This window comes from Thermobia domestica, chromosome 8 (assembly GCF_964235325.1).
Source record: "Thermobia domestica chromosome 8, izTheDome1.hap1.1, whole genome shotgun sequence".
NCBI classification, from domain to species: Eukaryota; Metazoa; Arthropoda; class Insecta; order Zygentoma; family Lepismatidae; genus Thermobia; species Thermobia domestica.
The window spans coordinates 8,728,052-8,743,034 of NC_137461.1; the positions used below are offsets into that span (position 1 = coordinate 8,728,052).

The 14,983-nt window shown below is 33.1% G+C and overlaps 1 protein-coding gene across 1 annotated transcript in view; it reads right to left on the reverse strand.

Moving 5' to 3' along the window:
- Nucleotides 1-14,983, reverse strand: part of LOC145692677 (uncharacterized) — a 1,521,027-nt gene that overhangs the window by 518,952 nt on the left and 987,092 nt on the right. The window contains exons 273-277 of the mRNA XM_081768059.1: nucleotides 11,455-11,781; nucleotides 9,402-9,476; nucleotides 6,889-6,936; nucleotides 4,895-4,942; nucleotides 2,353-2,406 (exon numbers count right to left, since the gene is read on the reverse strand). Coding sequence (XP_081624185.1) covers nucleotides 2,353-2,406; nucleotides 4,895-4,942; nucleotides 6,889-6,936; nucleotides 9,402-9,476; nucleotides 11,455-11,781 — 552 coding nt within the window. The remainder of the gene's footprint in view (nucleotides 1-2,352; nucleotides 2,407-4,894; nucleotides 4,943-6,888; nucleotides 6,937-9,401; nucleotides 9,477-11,454; nucleotides 11,782-14,983) is intronic.

The window sequence follows — 14,983 nt, forward strand, 5'->3', positions numbered from 1 at the left end:
TTTGTTAGTTAGTGAAAATACCGTTATAATAGTTTTCCCAGTGCAAGTGTTGAAGTTATTTCGCAGTTATGGAAACTAAAATAAATTATGACAAAACTGTCTGACATTTATAAAAAATGTTTGATTAAGAATTTTAAGGCTTAAATTACGTTAATGACTTCAGAAAATATACATATTGAAAAACTAAACTGAATAAATTAAAAAAAATAGTATGTCTTAACAAAATACCTTTCCACACAATTTTCAAAGAAATGTAAAATAAACTTAGAAACCAATGACAACGTAAAATGAATGATGAAAGTCAGATTGAAATTTGAATTGAACGAATAGGATATATAATTCCTATAAAATAGACGTTTGTTTGAACGTTTGTCAACAATATGCAAATTTTCATCCGTCATGCAAATCTGGAAGTTTTTAAACAGACAGTACGCTTACTATCGTATAAGATTGGAAATTGTCCTCGTGAATGAAATTGTTTCTCCTCTATGTATGAACGTAGTATGGACGTTTTCATCTGTTCGTTGTGGCAATGATTTTTATAAAGAGATAATATTACTCTTTAATAGTATTATTCTTCTTGAGTTACTCGATAAGAACGATAGCATCGGAATTCCGAAAAATTCGTAAACATGATTTTGCCAGCCAATTGATTTGTTCATGTATTTTTAGAACACATTATTCTGCTGATATTCATTCCTTTGATTATTTTTATTTTCTGGTTAGTAGTAGGTTATTTGTGCGTCATAACCAGCAACGTAAAATATCGAAAAAGATGATAAATTCCGTTATTGCTTCTCTAATATACTGTCTTAAATTGTACGTGTGATTTTCCACTTTTTGGCCATAGTGATCAATACGGGCATCCATCTGTTCCATAAGTTGCTCATATTTAAATATCCATGAAGAATATAATAATCTTATCCGTCTGAGCTATTTTCCATCTTTCCTGTTTCCACTCGGCGACATTTCAGGACAACTTAATGAATTATTTTCACCACGTCCTTAGTTGTCATCTTCTTTGGATGTTTTAAACGTTTAGTCATTATTAGTGCTCACATAATTATTTAAGTCACTATTAAACACTTTTATAAGAGGGAGAAGAGTTATCATAACACTATTTATGCTTTTGCGTTGTTTTGTTAACATTCTTTAATAACAAAAGATAGTGTTGAATAAGTACAATAAATATATGTTTGATTTAAAATAGAAAACACACACTTCTCCTGTTTAGGACAACGTTAGGAATACTCGTATTGTAAGAAAGAAAAGAGTATCAGCGTTTATTCAACGTAGTTGATCAGCTTTACCTACAAAATGAAACTTATGATCGGAGTTTCACCTTGTAGAAAGTTACATGTCTACCAAAATGCAGTAACAGTCTTATAAATAAGAATTTCCAAAAAAATCGAATTGAAATATATCATTAATAAAGTATGTTTTATCCTCCTTAAAATACTATTATATACTTAATTTCTTTAGGGTAACTAAGCGGTTAGCATGCGAGCCTTTAGTGCGAGATATTCAGGTTCGATACCCAGAGAAAGCTCATGTGGTGTGAATTTCACGTTAAGCTGTACGTTCACGTCTCATATAGCCTCGCTTCTGAGAAATACTGAAATTGAAAATCAAAACAAGTTCCTTCAGAGTGTATCAAATTTGATTTAAGATATAGGATTTTCTGTTGAACACAAATGTAAAGCCAGAAATATTCACGATGTCTTCCGTAACTCATTAGGTCCTTAGAAATTTAGGGAGACATTAGCGTAAAAATGAAAACTAAGCAACATCAACCATTAGCATAGATTAGTCTCTAATGAAACAAGTGAGTAAGAGGCTTAAGAGTTTCAGCATTGCGGAGAAAACATTTCAGAAGTTCCAAAGTTTTCTGAAATCACTTAAAATCTAAATTCGAAACCTATACTTTCCAAAGAATTCCAACACAATGTTAACATATTTTATATTTATATGTGAATTGACGTTTAGGTAAGTGTATTTTTTAATAGGTCATTGTCATTCTAGTCTGAATTTTACTAGAACCAAATTAAAATCTGGACGTGCTTTACCATTTTTACCAAGTATTAAGCAAATGTGCATCATTTAATTAGAGTTAAACGTCTGTTGATAATGCCAAGGCTATATTAAACGGAGTGGTTTGCTTAAAGGTTACAGAACTACTCCTCGACTTCCTAACTAACAGAAATACTCTCACCATGATTTCAACTTAAGAGAACGTGTACACAAAGCAAGATCTTAGTCACTTATCTATTGAAAAACATTCAAACAAACTTTGTAAAATTAATATTATTGTATGCGTAGTATTAAAGCAAGAATATAATCAAATGTCAGTACCTAGCTGCTTAGATGGTTGAGATGGTTCAGATCCATATGATGGTAATACTCCCCCTAAATAAGTAGAAAGACAATGCTGTTAACAAAATTGTTGCACTAGGAGTGATTCATAGGAATAACATGTCTCTAATAGAAATAGCAAAACGATTAGAAAAGTTAACAGTTTTAAGTTTCTTATATTTGAGAAGTTTTGTAAAATTTAAAATAAATAGACGGTCATTTCAATTGTACGCTGGAATGAAATTTATGCTCAATGTGAACAAGTATGTCCGATCGTAGACTGGGAAGTTTTCTACAGCTGTTATAAACGTCTAAATTATGTTACGGAAATAGCTCTTACTTCAAATCATTAGTACAAAAGGTATGGAAGTTTAGTTCAGTGAAATAAATAAATTTATTCTTCTTTCATATCAATATCCTTAGATATTTAATAGCATAACTAATGTTTGAATATGCATAAAGTGCAACACGTCAGTAATAGAACAACAATCACACAAGCTAGAAGCTTCAAAGGAATGTTTTTCAGTGATACACAAACTAGTGGATATTATGGATGTCTGAGACGCTAACTTTAACACCTATCAGGATTTATTCAACATCTCTTGAAAATGTTTGAATATAATGTGGCTTAGCTCTTTAATTATGAAAAGTGGTAAACTTGAACTGATTTGAGTTTTTAACATCGAGAAATAATAATAGATGAAACTAGTAAGATAGCGAAAAATCACACAATAGTCTATCGTATGATTGGTAAATCCTTACTGAGCTACTTATCTTAAGCATAACAATAAACCAACACATCTATTCCACTCATTTATTTTACAGCGATTCTACAAAATAATAGGACCTCATTATATTACATTTTACTCATGGTGCTGCTTGCATGAATTAAAATAGGTGCAATATCTTCCACTCGTTGCATTAGTTAAACTTCAAACGTAGTAAAGTTTATTTATTTATTGTCCTATCTGTCTCGAGAGCATTCGGTTTGTCGGTGAAGCCAAAGTTATACTTAACAAACCATTACGTAACATACAGAATGCATTTTTAAAAATCTGTAACCATGTTACTAATTATGACAACAACAAATTTGTACAAATAATTTCTAGTCGGAAGAGATTAGATAGAGCATTTCAGAATGGACAATATTTTAAATTTGCACAAACGTTTTAAAAAACATACACAGATGTGCGGACTTAGGAGCCAAAGTAATTTATGCACGTTGTGTCACTACCAAGTGGCATATGTTGGTGAAATTTGAACCATACATAGAGAGTAGTACTGCAGTATGATACAGAAAATAACAGAGTGTAATCTATGATGAAAGGAACAACAATAGAACTTTTATAGAGACAATAATTTACTCTGAATACACCACGACCCACAATGGTTTCTTGGAAAGGATAAAATGATCTTGAATGAATGTGTAATCACTATGGACAGAGATCTACCACATGCTGCTTACAAGGTTATTAATGAGTTGTTATAGTATCCAGTTCTATTACTCTACCGGCGCTGCTGACAACTGCAATATGGTGCATCGGAACGTGCTGCAAGTTATCTCTCAATACCATCCTACATGTGGTTGATGGAGTTCAATTCATAGAAACAGACAGGCAAGTCCATTCGCGAAATATTTTCTCCTTTCAAAACATATCTCACCTGCACATTTCAATACAGATGAAGTCGGGGCCTGCAAAAAGACGCACGTGAAGAAGGGATACAATTTTAAAATAATGTTTACTAATGAGTGTAAAAGGTTCAAAATTTTAGAGAACAGTATTGCATGCAACATTATGCCTGCCACAGAAGAAATACTCGACCCCCAAAACGATTATTTTCGATAATATTTCCAAGCTCATTGCGGTTTCACTCCTCTCGCGAGATTAGTGTTCTGGGCTAAATCTCCTCTCATTTGAGACGAGAAAGCAACACATTCTCTTCGTTTCAGCTATGCAGGTGTCAACGAAACAAAATGGCCATCGAGCAAATAGATCACCTTCATATAGTTGAGATGCCACTGTAAAGAATGAAATTGGGTTCCTCGCAGTTATGCTGAATATGTTAGTAATTACACCCGGTGTTTGAAGTCAGCACGTTATTATTTGTTTCACAACGTTGTAGTGGTTCTTTGCTCTAGTTGACCGTGGTAGATCACCACATTTCGTTTGTACAACATTGCCTTTCGTTGAAAATGCTCCCCATGCAGGTGAAGCGTTGCTGTGGGGAATACCAAATTTCTGGACCATGGTCACCATATTTCGTTCTTGTTTCATTTCTCCGATGATTCTCCTCCATGTAAAGTCATCCAAATATTGTCTCTGGGCCATTTTGTTTTGAGTGATACTACGACCATGCACCTTAACAGATCTCTGACTGTTATAAGAATGTTATTTGCAACAACACTATATTCGAGCGGTTTCTTTCATAAATCTTTGTTATAAACAGTTTTAGATTCAAAATAATGATTCCAGAAAAAATAAACAAGATGTAAAAACGTAATCTGTTATGTGAAACATTAAAAATAACAAAACAAACTAACCTGGTTGCTGAGGTACATTTGAAGTCGGTTCTCTTTCTGACTCAATCACTAGAAAAAGAAACAAAAGTTGCGAATTAATCTTATTTGCTGTGTTCAACATTTAGTTTGTTTGAATTGAACTTACTGACTAGTATCATTTTGTCATTTAAAAGAATTGGTAATTTTTCATTTGACTTTAAAAAGTAATATTTGTTTTTGCTAGAGAACTCGCAATGAAAATTTTAAGAACCTTTCTTACTGAATTACTTAATTTTCTAATTTTTAATGATTAATACAAGAAATAATGCCAAAAGTAAAAGTAAAAAAGCAAATCTAATATTATTTATTAAACAATATATCAACTGCTTTCAGGTACTTTCTAATACTCCACCAACTTGGTTGCACAATTTATGACATCGTGTCATTACGCACATAAATATATATTTTGCAAGAAATGTAATACAAACAAAAAATAGGCCGATTAATACCATTTCCTAAAAAAGTAACTGATACATGTTTGCACAAATATTGCCAATACTATTATTTTGTGTTACGTTATTCTCAGAAGGAATAACAAGTCAAGTAGAAGAGATTTAAACATTACTGTTTATTTTCTGGAGCATTAAACTATATAGGAAGTTGTAGAAATATAACATGAAGATGAAAATTTCGTGGTTTTAAAATATATATACGAGGCATGTTCAAAGAGTTATCTCCGATTGGTTACTGTGCATAAAATAGTGAAGGCAACGCTACCCTCTTTGAACAGATGAATGCCGTAGATCAGACTCCAGTCAACCGTGGTAAAATGAAGGTAGTCTGATCACTAGTAAAAGTTTGTAGTAGTAGTCTGATCACTAGCATCTGAAAATGTGTATTGCAATAGAAAACCCTCCAGATGTGAGATGTGAGCTGTTATACGTTTTCTAACATCAAAATAATATAATAGTCGGCAGCATGTATTCATCGGTATCTTTGTGTCGTGTATGGTCCATGTGTGATGAGAGAAGTAGTTGTTCGTGAATTGGGTTCGTTCATTTAAAAGTGGACGAACATACATCCATGACGAAGAGAGGAGCGGAATGCTATCAGTGGTCTCTGATTAACTCGTAAAGAAAATTGATGGAAAAGTTTGTGAAAATCGAAGTTCACAATGTCAGAGATTTCCGATGACTTCCACAAATTTCCAGGACTGTGTTATATGACGTAGTAACACAGAGGTTAAGCTACAGGAAGTGCTGTGTCTCAAAATCATTCATGAGAAATTTTTATGCTGATGGAATTTCTAAGCTACTGCAGAGATATTATAAGTGCTTGAATGTTTATGGAAACTACGTTGAAAAATAAAGCAAAGAAACAAATTCTTTTTTCTAGGCTACTTTCCGAACGACCCCCTGATATATATATATATATATATATATATATATATATATATATATATATATATATATATATATATATATATGTGTGTGTGTGTGTGTGTGTGTTTGTTATTTCTTATGATTTCAATTTTATCTTACAATTAAATGATTATTATGTTTCCATAATGAATATTACTTGCATATTATCATTTAATTATTTAGACATATCAAGTTTAAAAATGTAATTCTCCCGTCAGTATTTGAATATTCATTTCAAAACTGATATAAAACATCTGAAATTTACTTATAAAACTTCTAATTGATTAACATATAGGACAAATCTCATTTTGCAATTAGTTTAGGAGTTTAACAATACTTTTCAAAGTTAACATATCTTATGCCGATAAATTACTTCATAACGTGTAGTCTATAGATATAACAATGCATGAATCGAACTATTTGCTTGAATAACATATATTTACTAAGTCAAATCTAACCAGAAAAATAATTTTATTTAAAACACGTATCTAAATATTACTACAAAAATTGATCAAAATTAAATAGGACAGAACAAACACACATGCACAAACTTTGTATAAAATAAGAATAAACTTTTCGCAATAAAAGATGAATATAAAATGAATAATAATTTACCTGCTACGGGTTGAATTCCTAGAATAGTCATTGGATTTTGTTGAATTTCTGGAAAGAAAGAATAAACATTAATAATAACTTTATTTTTTGTTTATTGTAAACTTTTACCTTTTTCGTATATTTTCATCAGTAAGCATGTATCTATATACCAAATGTAACAAGGCTAAAACTTCAATTTTTAAAACCCGCTTTGTAGTAAAGAGTACCAATTACTTCTTTCATTCTATTTTGTACACAATCAGCAATTGCGATATTAGACTTGGAAGTAAAATTGGACATAATGATGTAAGTAACACGATATCATTGGGTATCTCACTCCCGAGACAAAGAAATCATTAAATCATATAAAAGAAACTTCTCAATTATAAACTGTGGTTTATGTTAATGTTGATTTTGTCATATTTTAAATATTTTTCATAATTACTTATTGAATACATTAAATAATTTAATATTGCAAAGTAACTATATTGAATCGAATATTGAATATACCATCTCTGCTGTACAGTCAGAAAGTACATAATATATACAACTAAATAATCTTCATAATGGATTGCTGAAATTAATCTACTGAGAAAGAATGGAAAACTCAGTTATCACTCCTGAATTCAGAGTAATCTCCTCAACATGATTGAACCGGGGATCGTTTACGGCAAAGTAGATATTATAACGCTCAAGTGTATTTATTGATTTATTTACTTTTCCGGTGATTATCCGCAGCTACAGATTTAGGCCCGTCACGTATGAAGGACTACGTCCCTCAGTGGGTACACAACCCAGCAAATGTGGAAGGAAGGGTTCATACACAGATAATAAAAAGTATGTGGCATACGTAAAAGCGTACCATACATGTGTAAGTTCTGTAGTTCTTTTACTTACGTACAGCAAAATATAACTGAAAAGTATATTTTATAGTACTTTCCGTAGAAGTATTCCGAATAAACGTTGTTTTCGTACGAACGTAAGGACTGTGTATAAGTGGTCAGGATCTCACATAAAGATTGACGTATGTAACGTATAGCTGACGTAAGTGATACACGGAAGACTATTAGATGTCAGACATCCTGCAACGGCATGATGTAACATCTAAGGGCAGTGTTTATGTAGCATACTCTGTACTGATTTCAAGAGTAAATATTAGTATCTCGTATATTTGTACAATGTACCGCTGCCCGGATAACGGATTTTTCTCAGTATGGTTGTGTTTGATAGGGTTAAGAGACAACGAAAAACGAAGTTGAAGGGACAAATACATATACCAGTTATTGCAGTGGCAGCCCGTCGCTATTTCCAGCATGACTCGCACAATGATAAATGAAAACACAATTTTTCTGATGGCTTTCAGGATATGTTTTACTGATAAATTGCTGAATTAATACGACATTTCAGTGTATTAAGTTGAAGCAAAATAAATACAAGATTTCAATTCTTTTTTGTTTGAAGTTCAGCTTCCCTTTTCAACATGGAGAGTATATGAAACGTAAAATGTGTAATACACTTTTAGGTGTAATATGAACCCCAGCAATGTATTCAAATTTCAATGCTCTCTGAGCTGAAGTCGAATCCGGAACCACGTGCAACAAAGCCGCATGCGGTATTACTAGACCAGCGGAGAAGGCTTGCGGAATTTTGAACCTTGAAGCACGGGTTTGAAAGTAAAAATTGTTGTACGTATACCTTCACAGATATCACTAAAGTTTTGGTCCTGCACTTACAGCATAGCCGTACCTATACTTTTGTCTAATTTTAGGTCTGCGAGACTAGGATGTCAAAAACATGGTTTTAGTCTAATATACATCAAGAAATTTAAGCTTGGTCGCAGAGGCTTCGAAGCTGCTCAAAATAATAAAGTATAGGATAAAGTTAAGGAAGTATGATCGAATAAACAATGCACCGTTAGTTTCTAATACCTATAAAAATAAGAAAAGACAATTAAGTCAAAGAAGACTAATTTGTATGTGTTCAGAATAATTGTTAATGTTCGTAATTATGTGTGTTCAGGATAATTAATGTTTGTAATTAAGTAAGTTTAGTTCAGAGATTAACTTTCTGATTCGTTAATAAATTATCAGTACTAAACTGTAGCTAGTGAGGCCATTATGAGACTATTAGGAAGTATCACATTTTATATTAGAAAGCCAGAATTATGTCTGATGGAAGATGTTGCGTTGTTCACAAAGTTTTGTGGTGAGCCAAGGGCTTAGCTGTACCAGCATTTTGAATGAATGAATGAATGAATGAATGAAAATGTCTTTATTGAAGCGGGCGAGGTTCAGCCATGGCTGCTCTTCCACCTAACCCTTAAAATTTTGCCGAAAAAGATACGTATTATGAGTGTAAACGTACACACACACACACACACACAAAAGCATATATATATATATATATATATATATATATATATATATATATACTGTATATGTAAATGAGTGTGGTGGTATTTCCATTATGAATTCACAAAATAAATAATTATATACAATACTCAATAAGAAATAATACGGAACGACAGAACGTACCAGCAGGTAATTCGGGATGAATCACTTTTTGAGGGTGCTGTTCACCAGACGGTCTTTCAACTGATTGTACAGGTCCTGTAAAAAATATGTTATATAATAACCCCAGTTGTCTGCTACTTTTTTAAACAACATAAGAGTAAATATTTAAAAATAATAGTTTTTATCTAATAGTTAAAATACATCACAGTTTGCCAAACACTCCTGAATTGAAGTACAATAGAACTAGAACATTTAGTGTTGTTTATAATACATTTAACTGTTCAAGAGAATCATGCAGTAAGGATGGAACACTTTTAAGTCACACAGTTACTTCGAAAAAAATTCCTAGATGTAATGCTTCTGGAAATGTTACCAATAACGAAAGAATATTTTAGCCCCCTTTTTCTATTTTTGTACTTTTTATTATCGTTTGTGTAGAGATTTAGAAGAACATTTTTATGAAGATTTCAAGTTACTATGTTCAATGGTTTTAGATATACGGCTCTGAATAAATTAGTAAATAATTGTGGGTCAGCGTATTATAGAATTATTTCTTTATGTTCAGATACATTTTAAACAGACATTAATACAAGTTCAAATGGAATTTTGTGCATAATGGTTTACCAAATCAGGGATACAGGAGAAACTCCTTTCTCGGTGAGTCAAAATGAATACATCGGACCATGCACTGTTTAAAAGATTAAGGACTAGAGAATTTGTGGATACTACAGAAGTGAATACAATCAGTGGGTTCTGTGCTTGATGCGATGTGATTTTCATATGTTTGCCGTTACTGACCTATAATGATTGATAATATAAACATTGTGAACAGGTCTTCTCGGGCTAGCTGCCAGGTAAATACTGTTATATCTTGCGACATTTCGAGGCCTGACATCGTCCTCATCTTCAGGCAAATATGATGGTGCAATAGAGTGTATGGAATATATATACTCAAGTATGTACGATTGGACTCTTCTGATTGGTGGTTGAAATGGCGGCCAGGAAAGCTTCAATAGATAATATAAACATTAATTAAAAGTCGCATATCAATGGAGAAGATCAGTGATTGACCACATGAAATAACCTCGACATTCTCTATAATCTGATGGCAACCATATTAATTTGGCATGGTTAAATTAATGTTGAAATAAATATGATTATGAATAATGTTTTATGCATTACAAGAAGGAAGAACGGGTGATAAAACTTATCTGCATTCTGTGCACTGAATGACTACAGGAAGCGAAATGAATGAACAGAGTGCGATTATGAAGTAAAAATTTCCAAAACTAAATACAGCTTAGATTTAGTTATTTTATAAACGGTGTTTTACTTTAGGACTGTTTGTTGTTTCAAAGAAACCAAAAGTGACGCAATCGTATGCTGTATGACATCATCATGCATCAAGGTGTTCATGTTAAACTTGTTTTAAATGTTGTAGTGCTAGCAAATATATTTAAAATTAATTTCTAATTCAAAAGTATATAAATAAAATGGAATCAGCAACTAATTCCCGCCATTGGTATATACGAACATAAAAAAACAGCATTAGTATGCTAATCGTACCCACTGTTCTAACTTTCAATTTATGTTCTTCATTTTACCTCACCAAGTGTATTCCTTTCTTTCAAATATATTTTATAAAGGACTTATTTAGAAAGTTTTCTTAACACTTATTATTTACCTTTAAGTTATTGTTCAATCATAGAGTACCAGTGGAAGGGAATAATGGTTAACGTTTCTGTTAAATGCGCAGCATAAAAGTCCGAACAAGTTACGAACTGCTCTGTCGCCCTTTGAGGTAATACGAAATCAATTACCTTGGCTACTTGTTTAGGCAATCTACATACATTTGAAATAAAGTAGTTATTTTTTCACTGATGTTACTAAGCAGAACAAAAATGCTTGAGAATATTGTACTGCAATTGGATTTATACATTCGAATATTTTGTAGAGTTTCAGTCAGTATGGAAGTAAGTAAAATATAAGATGCAGGATTTTATCCTGACATCAAAGAAAGAATAGCCCTAAATAAAAATGTTGTAAGAAATAATGAGATTCAAATAATATCTACCTTTACCAGTAGTCGCACAAGCTTCTAATGCAGCAGCTATTAAACTTGAAGAGGTAAACCTTTCTATTGCTTGTTCGCTAGCAGTTCCGGCTCCGGTTCCTACTCCTGCTCCAGCTCCCGCTCCTGCTCCGGCTCCAGCTCCCGCGCCTGCTCCTGCTCCAGCTCCCGCGCCTGCTCCTGCTCCAGCTCCGGCTCCTGCTCCAGCACCTGCACCGAATCCGAATCCAGCACCCATTTCTTTTGCTTTGATTGCAGCTGCGTGGGCAGCAACTAAAGTTTCACATTGTTCCTTTGTCAGTTGTTGTAGCTTCTCTTTGAGTGCTGGACCTCCAAGAATCAAGTGGTAAACCAAAATTAATTATTATGTGATACATATCATTAATAGTGCGGAAAATGTCTCTGAACGCTCCAATATCTAAAGAAGTATACCGATCAGCAAAACAAACAAAAACATGTATTAAATATTTTTGGAGAAGCTATCCAATCATACCAAATACAACCCACTATGATCAACACTTTCGTGGGTCCAGGAGTAACTATAAATGTTAAATGGGAATCCCCGTTTCATATCGCACATTTAGATACTCAAGAAAAAAGGACACTGATTTGACCCAGAATTCAAAACAGTACCTTCCGGGATAGCACTTGAATGGACACACAAAATGACAGGGTACGGAAACGCGATGGGGTTTTTATTCAAGTTACATACAACACAAATTTGATAATTGTCAATCAAAGCAGCTTTTCGGAGTTGTTCTTAGCAGTAGGTCCAGAGTTCATAGGATTATTTACAACAAAAGCAAATATTTTATGTCATAATTTGGATTTTCTTCCAATTTAATAAGTTATGGTCAAATACATTATTTTATAGAAATTAAACTGTATGAGGTCATTATTTGGATACAAAAATACAGATAAAATTTTAATCGGAGGGGGAATCAAACTCAGGAGCTCTCATCCCGCATGCCAGTATACTAACTGTATGGTCATAGAATACGGGATAGCTAATTTCTTTTTCAGAACGTTTTATACCCCCCCCTGTCGATTCAAGAGCCATCCGTAAAGCCTCTGTTTTTAACTATGGGTCAAATCACTGTCCCTTTTCCTGTAGAACACAAATATACAATAAAAAGGGGGATACCATTTAAAATTTTAAAAATTAACCTCTGTAACCCCGAAAGGGGTTGAGATATGAAGTTGCGTTTTGGTATCGGTGCATAGCCTCTTAGAAACTATTTAACACGTGTTTTTGTTTGTTCTGCTGATCTGTATATTTCGCGAGATATTGGACTATTTCGCGAATTTTTCCGCACCTTGTAGTCTGCAATGAATTTTTTACTCTATCATCTCCCAATTATGCCCTTTAAAGTAGAAAATACGACTGATTAGTGAAGAATGTTCTGAAATGAGAATGAGAGAGAAGAAATGGGAGAAATCAGTGAACATCCACGAACACACTATTGTCCACTACAAACTTCCACAGCCTGAGATCGAACCAGGAACTCGTCGTACCTGATGTAAGTGTCCTAAAACTAAGCTAGTTTGCTTCTTCCCTTAAGGTGCTCACGCAACAATTTTTATAGAGGCAGTTTGGCTATGGACATTTAATTTGAATTACTCACCAACTACAATTATAAAAATTGGTGCGGATGTACCGCAGGATTGTAAAACTTGGATATTTTGATAAAACACATACTATAGTTCCTAAATGAAGTCTTGACCCGACTCGGTAGGTCCTATAGTTTAAAAATTCATTAAGGTCCTATGGACATTTAAAATTCATTTTTTAATGTTTTCAGCAGCCTATAACTCCGAAAGAAAGTATTTGTGAACCCAGCGTTTACATATTTTTGTCTGATATTGGTGTTAGGTTGTCAGGTGTTACCTCCCGAAGTACCCAGTATATTATTACTCTTATGAATTCATTTGTAACTTCTGGGGCGAGGGTCAGGTCAGATGTATGAGTTGACAAAGGTCAGACGGTGAATTGTTGTGGATTGATCAAATGCCGAAGACGTAAACTAGGATACCTCTGATTTCTAAAGTGAACTACTTTTGGCGCTCGGTGATGTGGAATGATGATGAAAGTAGCAACTGTGATGGATGTTTCAGTGTGGATGTCATCAAAAGCGACGACGGGTTGCAAATATAACTTATTTGGAATAAACTGAAACACAGTTACAAGGAATTAAAAAACTAATATTTTCAAAGTTCTTAATTTCCAGAAACTATTTAGATAAATATGACACCCAATTACGTACATGATCTTCAACAAACATACAGTTTATTATACCGCTTACAGCAATTTAATATGTCACATTGTTCCTGGGATGTGAAAGACAATGCCAAAGCTTGCTTTTCTTTTTAAAAGGGCGTACTTTACGGAACTTTAAAAAGAAAAGAATGTTTTCAGAATTACATATTGTTGCAAAATTTGTTTAATATATCTTCAAAACATTTTGAGATACTAAATTGCTGTAAGGACAAATATGGGTTTTTACCTGTTAAAAACAATTTATCGGATCACATATAGTAATTCAAATATTTCTTAAATACATCCCTTCAAAAAATACCGATTTTTCTATTCTTTGTAACTTTTTGCCTTGTAATCGGATTACCTAATATCATGATCATAGCATTCAACGCTAAGGACTTTCAATTTGCGTTTCTTCGTCCATCTCCTGCGCGTTATTACTGTCGTAGAGACCTACAAAATTGATATCTTTGTGAAGTTGTAGCGTGCTCAGAATGTGACATTGAACTAGAAGTGTAACACTAGAACTTTTCGTATAACATGTAGATTTTAAATGTGAAAAACCTGATATTGTGTTTGATGTCAAATAATATCCCTATGTAAATATCTGCATATTTCAAAATTTCGCCATTGTTTATTTATTAGATTTATAGTCAAAATTGCGTATCAGCATAAATTATAAGTCCTGTATATATATATATATATATATATATATATATATATATATATATATATATATATATATATATATATATATATATATATATATATAGAGAGAGAGAGAGAGAGAGAGAGAGATAGGTACAGGTGAACCTGAAAGATGTGCACATAATCCGCGAGGTGATTCTAGACATTAAAAGAAGATAAAATGTCCCGTTGCAGGTTGTCGAATTCCGCATCATGTACGAGTAACAGGGTTGGCAAATTAGAATTGACAGTCTAATCTCGGCAATTGAGACGGAACTTAAAGATGTGCACGAAGTCCGGAAGGTGATTCTTGACATCAAAAGAAGACAAAAAGTCTTCTTGCATGTTGTCGAATTCCGAGTCGTGTACGAGTGACAGGTGTGCCAACTTGGAATCTCCAATCTAATCGTGACATTTGGAACGGGAAAGAAAGATATGCACAAACTAGCTCTGTCTGCACAACTGCTCAAGGTACCACTTATAACGATATTGTTATATAAATTTTGAACAACCCTCACACATGCAGCCCATTTTCCTGGAATCAGCGCTTGGCTAGTCAAATTTCGTAGAACAGAGAAACTACGGTAT